General features: G+C 37.8%; 1 protein-coding gene across 5 annotated transcripts; it reads left to right on the forward strand.

Moving 5' to 3' along the window:
- Positions 1-93: 93 nt before the first annotated feature.
- Positions 94-8393, forward strand: LOC146461556 (uncharacterized). 5 transcript variants are annotated; one of them, XR_014857320.1, is made up of 8 exons: positions 94-2220; positions 2345-2404; positions 4372-4515; positions 5639-5698; positions 6532-6603; positions 6852-6941; positions 7372-7462; positions 8227-8284. XR_014857320.1 is itself a non-coding variant. In XM_085086543.1 (8 exons), exons 1-7 carry the CDS (start codon positions 2119-2121, stop codon positions 7464-7466), a joined length of 654 nt encoding a protein of 217 aa, XP_084942669.1. In that variant the 5' UTR covers positions 2079-2118; the 3' UTR covers positions 8227-8393. The 5 variants fall into 5 exon arrangements, 3 of the variants coding, with proteins under 3 accessions (XP_084942669.1, XP_084942668.1, XP_084942670.1); XR_014857319.1 differs by having other exon boundaries at positions 7372-7466; positions 8227-8282; XM_085086543.1 differs by having other exon boundaries at positions 2079-2220; positions 7341-7466; positions 8227-8393.
- The last annotated feature ends 2525 nt before the right edge of the window (positions 8394-10918 follow it).

Raw genomic sequence — 10918 nt, forward strand, 5'->3', positions numbered from 1 at the left:
ATTATTATTATTATTATTATTATTATTATTATTATTATTATTATTATTATTATTATTGCTTCTTCACGCGGAGAACTGGGGATAGCACGTAACCAAATGCAAGGAGACTGGAGCGAGTTGATAAGCCGCCATATTGGATCGGAACAAAATGTTGTCCGTGGCGAGGGGATTTTTGAGTAATTTTCGCCAATCTGGGCTTGCCTACACCCTTATGACGGTGCGGACTTATAAAGTACGCAGTGCTTTAAAGCTTATGTGTTCTGGCTGTAAATTTGTGAAAAGGAAACGCCGCTTACGTGTCATCTGCAAGTACAAAAAAACTCACAAGCAGAAACAAGGTTGATTAGACCAATTTGGAGTTTTCATTGAAGATTTGTGGATTCGTAATTGAGAGTGACACTTTTCTATCTGCAACATCCACGATCACTGAGTAAGAAAGAATATGCTGGATGACTGAATTGGTCCTTGGTTCAAGGCCTTTGACTTACACTATAAAGACTGTCTTCAATGAATGACTTGTACCTTGGGACTTACACTATGCATGAAGGCTGTTACCTTGCTGCAGGGATTCAAAAATCAGTTGCTGACGCTGTAAGAGTGTGGTAATAAAATCTACACAAGCTGCAGTGCATAGCAGTCTGGCCTACGAAAAGCATACAGTGGATACATTTGACCAGCACAGAATATACAACAAGAGAATGGAATTCTTCTGATAGACATTACCTTATTGATAGACTTGATCTAGCCTTGTGTGTTCACATCTTTTGACTCAAATTTCTTTGAGGCTACCATCCAATTTGACTTTTTTCCTTACTACCGGAAAGAAGTCAAATGCATAATTAACATTTGGGGCTGTGCAGAAACCTTTCCCTTTAATGATGCTATTTAACAATAATTGTTTCATGAGTGCAAGTTGGGTATGAGATGATGGCGCCAAGTTGACTATCACCATCTCATATCCAACAAGTGTGAGTGGAATAATAAGTTAGATCTTGCTGGTTTCACTTTGCAAGAACAACCAGAGGACGATTAAATGGTCACTATTTCTCGGGCATGCTATAATGGCTCATATACCATGGCTGCAAAGCCAATCAAATCCCTGTAATTGCATTATGTAATGATCCATAGCCAGTAATATGCCAAGAAAGATAGTTTGCAACCCATAGTTGAATTCTCATTATATTTAATAGAATGATAGCTGTGAAATGTTGATCCTACATGTAGTAAAATGATTTATTTGTCGATATTCATAATTAGTTTTTTTTTTTTCATTTGTTGTACCCAGATAGTTTTAGTAAAATTAGTGAATATTTTCCATGTATAAGGATTTTCAGATTTGGTCCCTGGACGTCCTCTTATTTTTTAGAGCAAACTGAGGCCTGTTGGGCTGAGGCAACAAGATATTTTGTTTCACAAAGAGAAGTAAATCAGGCGTTCAGCATTCCTCAGATCATTTGTATACAGAATGTATGAATATTCTTTCCTGTTTCACCCCAATAAAAAAATCAATTGGCATGATTTTTTTTTCAATATTGATATTGATACTGATATTGTGACGTCATCATCCAAGACTTTTCTGTGGTGTTATCACCTACACTCTGTAAACACTCTCTATGGTCCATAAACATTAAACAAAAAACACAGCCCTCACAACAGTGTTTCAACTTTAATTTTGTGATACTTCTTCGTGCACAAATGGAAAAATATTGCTTTAAGCACTATCTTCAAGTGAGCAATGTGTTTAAGTCAATGCTGAAAAATGTAAATTTGACAACTGGAATTAAGTGTAATTGTAACTTCTGTACATAGTTTGGATTTTATATCTAGCTAGTTTTCCCCTCAGTAATGTTGGTCTTCAAATATTCCTTTTTTTTTTTATTTATAGTATTGGGTTTATATAATTTTATTTGGCACGTTCACATTTAAACTGTACTCATCCATGTAGTGTAGATAAATAAACAACTCACCTACCTATGAACAGTATCGAAAGGGATCGAAACAGCCGATATTTCTCGTACGTATCGATGTTTTTTATCGATGATAAGGAGTATTTATATCGGCCCGACGGCCCACCCTTACAGAAGTAGTCCCCAGTCCGTCGCGTCATACTGATTCATTATGGCGGATCAAAACTCGTGGGAACCTTTAGTTCAGATTTCGGAAAGACTTTTTCCGAATATTGCCCCGCAGATTGTGTCTGGAGTACATCGTACCAAAAAGGTAAGAAAAGATAAAAGCAAAGTGCATGTTTGGAGCTGTGCGCTGATTCAGTCGGTGATTTCTGGAAGACCCTGGAAAGCTCTATTAAGCTTAATTTTTGCTTTATTGGTTGTTGCTTTTGAAGGTTCTTCAAGTTGTTCAGTCTACTCTGAAGAATAATCCTGAAATCCAAACTTCTGGGCAGGTAAGAACTCTTAAGAGGAGTTGGGCCTATGTACAGGAATAAAATGCGTTTCATTTGTTTCATTTAAGCTGCTATTCTCCAAAATAAACTATTGAAAACATCTTTCAAGTTGACCAAATTTCTTGAGTTCCATGAATCGCTTGAATGTTTGATTTTTATAGGACTGTGAAATGACGCTCGAGCAGTGGGTGGCAGTATACTTCCCAAACAAGTTCTACGTTGGCAGAATAACCAGGCCCGTAGCAAGGCTAAAACAACTGGAGGGGCCGAGCAAAAAATGGTTAAACAAAACTAGTCTCCCTCCTCCCCCCCCCCCCCCCCCCACCGGTCACTCAAAAAACAGACCGATCAGGCAGTTTAAAATGCAACAAGGACATCAAAAAAGCAGTAAATTTAGTAAGTAAAACAATAAGTTTGCACCCGCATCACACTTTTTGGTACAGTTCTTTCCCGTTTCTTTTACGCAGACTACCACATGAAATTTCCTAATTTCAAGTTTGAAGGAGGACATAAAAACGACCTTTAAATTTGGAATCGGGCAGTAAGAATCCGACGGCAGGATAATTTCTTTTCTCTGGCTTTTGAGAGGACATACTTGTGTGGCTTTTTATAATTACATGTGAGCACTAAATTGTTATAACTAAGGGCATTTATATTGCGGATGTCAGTTTATTTCAACAGCTTTCACGGCTTGAAATTGGTTGATTTCGATCCATTTTGGTTCTTATTTCCGATTCACAAGGTACCGTAGGAGTGCCTTTGTTGTTGTTGTATATGAGAACAAACTGTTAGCGAAGGAAACTGACAGGTACTGTAGTAAACAAATTATTGAAGGTTGTGAAAACGCACTTTCAGCATCAGATTTCAAGACTGATTGATCAGTGCACATTTATTTGTTTCACTTATAGCACATTGTTTTTTAACTTCCAAAACTTTTGGGGGGGCTCAAGCCCCCCCTGCCCCTCCCCCTGCTACGGGCCTGATAACGAAGTTCAACCACGGTGGAAATTTAATATTGTTAGATTTCTTGACCAGCGTCCAAACGACAAGTTCGAATACAGAAAGGACGTTGAAGAAGTACGAAAAAAGTGGATATTTTATCGTGATGTGAAGGTCTTTTTGGACGGTAAAAAGTCCTTCCTTATAAAAGATATGGAGATTCTCCTCAAAAAATATGCAGAGTTCAGGAAGAACTGCCTCTGTAGAGCAAGGGTAAGGTGTAAAGCTGGCGTAATAGTTCTGTGGTTAGAGTGTGCATATTCGCTTGTACAAGAGGAAATACTGAAATCTTTGCACAGATTGAAACTGACGGATAGTGACTTATCCACTGGATAAAGTTATCCGGCCTTTGAACAACTGGACCCTGGCCCCAGTTGTTCAAAGAGCGGATAACTTTATCCACTGGATAAGTCGCTATCCAGCGGGGCAAATATACTCCAACCAGTGCTTTTGGCAAGTTTCCCACACAATCGTATTCTTAAATTTGATTTATGCTTCTACTCTATTCACAAATTATAGGACTATCGTGAAAATCTCGCACACATTTTATCTGCCGGATAGCGAACTATCCAGTGGATAAAATTATCCGCCCTTTGAACAACTGGGGCCTGGCCTTCAACAAACGCTTATTGTGCACTCTGAAGTGAAGACACCCTTATTTAAGTTAGTTGATCTGATCTCCTATCAGTATAAATCGCAGCGTAAAGCCGTTGCAATCCAAGTTATGTCAGTAAAAGAATGGGCCTGAAATATCCTAAGTTGTTCCAGTGCCCCCCAAAGCTGTAACACTTTACATTTTAACATTAATTTTAACGAGTGACGTTATGTTAATCCCAAGTGAATGACAGCGTTAGAGTACAGCAGACATACATTGCAAAGAAAGATCATCCTTAAATGCTGCTTTACTAAGCACTTCATGCGATTGCAATTTCACTGCATTGATTGCATTAACTCACATATCCCACCAGGTGGATTCAATGTGGGATTTAAAGAGGCACGCCGACCTTGAGGAGGAAATTGGAGACGTCGGTGTAACAATAGGGGACTTTAAAACCCTGCAGTGTACCGTCTCAGAAGAAGATGAAGCAGTCCTGAAACGTTACAAGTCAAAGGTGGGGAACGTTCAGTGGGTTCAGCATGATCCTTGTGCACTGACACATACAGGCTGCTACACTTCAGTATGAAACCTCAGCTGGAGATAATTTCTTAGTCCCAGGCCTGGGGCTGGAGATTTTTATCTCCAATCTACATGCTCGCAAATCCTAAAGAAATGATTATCAGTTAAAAAGTTGTCTGAATCATGTTCCTTCGTTTGTATTGTCTGTTGTCACTATTTTGAATTTCTTTTCTTATGACATTTATTAAGTGTAGCACTCTACTCTTTAGCCTTTTTATTCTTTTAGCATATACTTAAGTCAGAGTGGAAACTTAACATTCTGAATGGTAGTAGAAAAGGCTGTTTTGCAGCAACTTACTAATTCAGTCGACTAAATTTGGCGTGCACCATGGAAATTTGAGCGTGCACACAAAATGTGCACAAATGATACTTGCGCATGCACATGCCATGCTTTGCAAACTGACATCTAAGTGTGCCGACTTCCCATACAAAAATGTGAGCTACTTTACCGGCTGGATATCCAATTTTTTTTCTGCTAGTGTGCTGTTACTGTAGTTGCACTGAAGTCTTCGAAAAATCATTTTTGATGTTCAGTTAATTCAATTCACATGAAAATGTCTACAGTGTGTGAAAAATGAAAAGGTCTGTGAACCAAACTCTTTTCTGATGTACAGATTTAGGGGTGAAAGGTTGCCCCCACCACATATTCCCTAAATATGTTCATCCCTCACTTCTCAGTGGTTCTTCCCTTTACCTACCCTAACCCTGGCCTTTACCAACTCACGCCTTACCAAGAAGCGTGGAAATGAAAGCGTCGATCACGCATGAAAATGAAACTCCACTTTAGCTGGGGATTTTTACATGACCTACCCGACTAATGATTAATTGATTAGGTCATGTAAAAATCCCCAGCTTTGTTTTGAACATATAGCTGTAATTTAGATGCTTCTACATGTAGGTGATATGTTTCTGTCCATAATCATGAAATAAAAGATATTTGATATACACTGTAGATGTTTCAGATTGATGGTCATTAGAGTTGAATTACACCAGAAAACTGGCAGGTTTACCATATATGCTTTACTGCATTTGACTTTAATGTTTTTAATTCTACCAAGGTTCACTGTAAATGGTGTGGCAGAATAGTTACTGGTACCAGCGAAAGCAACACAGGAAAGGTGAGTGTTAATCATTGGTTTATCAGAGTTTGAGTGTCAAGAATGTGCTTCTGTTTAAGGTATAACTGTTGTACATTTTTGTCCTAAAGAGGGTATGGGTTTTACAGCACATATAGTCAGGGTACTGACTCCCATAATGATATAGCACAAGCGCATATACATGTACTTCAAAAATTAAACTGAAAAACATAATTTTCTTATTGGATGAAACTGATATCTATACATTGCAGATAAACTAGCCTAACAGTTCCCAAAACAATAGCCAATTGTAAGAGAGAAAGTCTTGAGTAAGACATGACAACTTTCCTGGCCTGACTATAATTATTTCATGTACACAATCTTCCTCAACAGAAGTTCAATTTTTGTTGATAGGAAAGTTAAAATATTTTAAAATCTAAAAAATTTATGCAAGACATTGGGCCAGTTTTCTTCACTGACAATAATAATTGTCAGTGAAGAAAGCTTGTCCAATTTGTGTCAGTAATGAACAAAAAAATGGATTTAGAAAATGTATTTAATAGGCCCTCTAGGTTAAATTTGGGACTTTCAACAAAGGGCAAGCCCTGGGAATTGGCTATTATAGCCAACAGCTAAAGTGAAGATGGTCACCTGCCACTCAGAATTTGAAAATGGGAAATGTTCTTTGATTTATGATCAATCAGCTTCTTTCCTTAAGGGACCAGGTCACCAAAGTTTAATGAGGGTGCTGAAGCAATGAGTGTGTTATTTTCCAAGAATAAAGAAGTTTGTAGGAAGTCGTGTCAACAGGTTCAAAAGGTCATGCTTGTTATCAAATAATGAAGCTCTTTTCTGTCTTTGTGTGAACGTACCAGGTTGTGCAGGCAAGGATATTAACATGGCACTTAGATTGGTCTAAAAAAGCACTGAAAATTAAAGGAGCAGAGGTAAGTTTAAATATCTGCAATTTTGATTTATGTCTGGATAGTTTATTTGTATAGTGTTGAATTTTCTACTCAGGAATTAGTTAAATTTCTTCATGTGAACTTCAAAGTTTTGTAGTTAAAGAACATCAAGGAAAAAAAAGAAATCTGACATTGCCAGACTTTTTTTCCATGAAAGATCCAATCTTACTTGTTAAAGATTTCAGCTTCATCCAAATTAAACTTTAGTAACATATCCTCTCACTTTGCAGTTTTCCTGTGAAGAATGTGACTTGCTGTTAGATCTCAAAAGACTACTTAATTTTCTGCTGATACTAGATGACTCCACTGATAGAGCAAAGGTAATTAAAGCAGTTTACATGGTATTTTTCACCATGGAATTAAATAAACAACCGAGTTCATGAAATCAATAGATTCAGCATCTGATGGTGAATTTAATAAAATTGTGAAGTTTGATAGAGATCTGAATTTGAAGAAATATTTAACTTTGAAGTTTTCAATTTTTACAAAGAAATGTGTGGACAGTGGGATACTGCTACCTCTTCACTGTTTCAATTGCAAAAATCAATTTTTTAAGTTTTCATTTCACCTCTAATTTAAATCAGATTTCTACAAAACTTGACACTTTTGCTAAATTCATGATGACTATGGCAAATTCCTTATTGAACTCTGATAATTTTCCTTTGTGATTAGTCTAGTCTTGAGTATCGCAACTTCCCTTCAAATCTTTCTTTTCGTAGCTTTATTCTCTTGCATCTCATTTCTGTCAAGTGAATGGCCACACATCACAGTTGGGAGAAGAGGATGTCAAGTTACTACACCAAGCTGTCTCTGTAACTCACGCTCTTCATGTCCTCACAAAGTAAGTGGTGCTTCTGTTGAGAATCTTGCAGCAGTTGCATGTAGCTGTTTGTATGTTTTTTGGCAGTGTTTGTTCGTTAAAGTCTGACAAGTCTGACAAGCATCAAACTAATGAATCTTGAGTGTTATTGGAGATGCAGCGGCCTTGTGGTCTGCAGCAGATCTAGAATACTAAAGGTTGATGTTTTGAGCTTTGTATTTAAGGCATTAACTACTTTATACAGCTAAATGCTTTGAGTGATGTAGCAGAGAAGGTTCTGTCAACTGTGCAATAATTGTTTAAGAGGCGTATTAAATTTGTGGCTAGGTCACGTGACAAGGAGAGGAGGGGAAAGGCTACGAATATGAGACTGTATTGATGCGCAATACAGTTTTTTCTCGTCATAATTATAATTTTGCATCACACTCCAGAGGTTGGCACAACAGGTCGGGGTAGGGAACTGGTCATAACAAGTTTGTTCCAAGAGGACCCAGCTTATCTGGGGTAGGGGGGTTATCAATACCGACGAAATTTTATTGGCTTAAAATTTGAGTTGACACAGAAATACTCAGCTAGAAAGAGTCAGCATTGCTAGATAAATGAGAAAAGTGAGGTTTGAATCTCACTGTCATTTTTTACTGCTGGATAGAGGGGTGGATATGCAATAAAGACCCCATCTTTTGAGGTTGAGGAAGGGGGATGCAGGCAGAGGCCACCATCTATTTTAGGGTTTGGTGGCTCCTGTTCGAGTATAGTAGTTTTGACCACTTCCCTAACCGTTCCAGACTTGGCAATCCAGGGACCAAGCGGCGAAAACATCACACTGGAGTCAGTGGATGAGCTAGTGGAATGGATATTAACCCAGGATCATGGCTCAACACACGAGTCCACACCAAGGGTAAAGCGAAAGGAAAACAAAGAGACTGGCGTGACAGAAGAGGAACATGTCACGCAGCAGTCAGTGAAAAAGGTTAAAAACAGGGGAAAGAAGAAGAAGCGGACTCACGATTGCCAAGCGAACGGACTCCTTAATGGTCATCATGAACAAGGGGGTGATGAAAACTGTAATAACACTCCAGAGGTGAGACTGTCTTAGTTGTCAAATGGCTTCATTCATTGCATTTATTATTTTGTATTTTATACCGTGTCAAAAAAAAGTCGTAACGACAGAGAATAAATGTGACGGGCACAGGATTTCGTACACTAACGCTTTACCGTTAAATGGGTAAAAATAAGCGGAATGTAAATGGTTTGTAAACGGATAGCAAACGGTTAACTTGAGCGTTTAAACGATCTCCAAATCCGTTTAAACGGTTAGCCAAAAGTGTTAAACGGTCAAGCAAAGTCCAAAAACGGATTGGCAAAAAAATAAATAAATAAATAAACGGACGGCTTGAAACGTTTAACGGTTCCGCAGTTTTTGAGCTTTATATAATTATGCTTACAAGACTATGGAAATTTCTTTCGAATATCTGGCGACGAAGTCTACAAAAGCGACGGTTATTGTAACTGTAATTAAACTTTGCGTTTCCGCTTTTCTCTCATTTAATGATCAAAAATACAAAAAAGGAACTATGTACAAAGGTAAAACGTGAAGCGAACCACCCTCCGGCTCGTAGCTTCTGTTTCCGTAGAATTAATGGAGAGCTAAGTATTAAATGCTTGACATTCGGAAGACTTGTAGTCTATCATACGTTGTCACCAAGCATTTTCGGGTGGAAGGGAACCGACCTTAATTCTTAGTCTTACATAAGCCGGACATATTATCTTTTGCCGACCAAGTTGCAAGGTTTAGTGAGACGTACTCTAATCGATACATTACTAATTAGTTTACGATGACGTCTTCTTGCAGAATCCAACAAGGAAACACCTTGTTTTATCCGAGAAAAGGAAAAAAAGATTCTGATAGAAAAGTTCGCGCACACAGTAAAAGAGGCGGTCCTTGCCTGTCCTGAAACTGGATTGAAAAACCTGCTTAACCGGATATGGTGGTGTGGAGTTGGTAATTCTGAAAAAAGGCTAAACTGAGACCAATGGTTATTTTGAGTTTGCCTGGTAAACCATTCCTGCAGGAAACATGAAACGAAACTTCCAGTTTTAGCCAGCGCCGACGTAATAAAACATAAGAGCGATGATAAAAAAGGAGCTCATTGTACGCCGTTAAAAAATGGCTGTTGAACAAATTAATGAAGCTGTTTTTGTGTGACGAAACCCTGTCTAAAGACATCGGATTATTGAAGTACTGATTCACAGAAATCTTTTAAAAGTTGTTGAAGAGTTTTCTTTCTTGCAATCGAAAAAAAAAAGCCCTATTTTGTGATGTCAGGTCTCGCCCTGTTACCCTAACATCGCGGGTTTGAGGTTCTAGTCCAGTAAGGGGTTATTTATTTCCCGCACGGAAATAAGGACAATTCGTAATGCTCCCACAACTTCCGTGGAGACGGGTGTACTTTCCGATTGTTTAAGTGATATTTGTTTTATGACGGTTAAGATAGCAAAATAAGCAATTACACTGTATAATACACTATAAAAGCTGTGTATTCCATAATATAATTGTGACCCCATACTTGCTCCCTCCCCCTCCCCTACAAGGGTTCCGTCAGTCAGTGCAAGCTCTGTTTTTTGGCCTTGGTGTGATTGCTTAAATCAGAATTAATTAAACACTAGTGTGCTTATGCTCTCGGAACTGCAACTATTTTCTGTAAGATATTAATCCTAGAAGCGCCTTCCAGAGCCTATGTGCTAATTTTTAAAATGTGAAATATCAAGAGAAAACCATAACATTCACCGCTAAATTTTCTTCGTACGTTTTATTCAGCCGGTTTGTTTCGTCCGATGGACCCTTACACGGTTGAAGATGCAATACCCATGTAACGTTACCCTGCTGCGATTGTCTTCAACAGTTTAATAATAATAATAATAATAATAATAATAATAATAATACTTTATTTATATAGCGCGATTTCCTGCGATGTCCAATCGCGCTTTACAATTATAGCAAATAAATTTCATTACGCCATGACGCCATACAATACTGAATAGAAATAAAAGAAAAATACATTTACATATTTAGGTCTAATATTTCTAATGTACAAAATGTCTAAATGTGGTGTTTAATTCTATAGAAAAACTTTTTTCTTAAAAACATTCAAGTCGTCACAAGATCTTATTTCAAGTGGCAGGGAATTCCACAGTTGGGGTGAGGCTACTGGCAATATCGACAATTCTGTTTTTTTTTTTTTTTTTTTTTTTTTTTTTTTTTTTTTTTTTTTTTTTTTTTTGGCCTTGCCTTTGACCAATCCCATAGTGTAACTTAAAAATGACAAATTTAGTACTTGTTTTTAATGAGGAAGCTTTCTCAGTACTGATTGCCTGTACTGCTGTTAAGGCTACGTTTTCGACCCGGTTAAATGTATTGGGAGGAAGTTTTCCTTGTCATTTAGCTGTTTCCTTTGGATGGTCACGAAAACGCTTCTC

This window comes from Pavona decussata, unplaced genomic scaffold (assembly GCF_977016875.1).
Source record: "Pavona decussata unplaced genomic scaffold, jaPavDecu1.1 SCAFFOLD_195, whole genome shotgun sequence".
Taxonomy (NCBI): Eukaryota; Metazoa; Cnidaria; class Anthozoa; order Scleractinia; family Agariciidae; genus Pavona; species Pavona decussata.

Bases quoted from the DNA above. Each gene is read 5' to 3' on its own strand.
- LOC146461556 (XM_085086542.1), top strand. From the start codon at position 2,119: ATGGCGGATCAAAACTCGTGGGAACCTTTAGTTCAGATTTCGGAAAGA. The intron at 4,516-5,638 runs GTGGGGAACGTT...AATTCTACCAAG, and splicing joins TGAAACGTTACAAGTCAAAG to GTTCACTGTAAATGGTGTGG. The intron at 6,942-7,340 runs GTAATTAAAGCA...TTCTTTTCGTAG, and splicing joins ACTCCACTGATAGAGCAAAG to CTTTATTCTCTTGCATCTCA.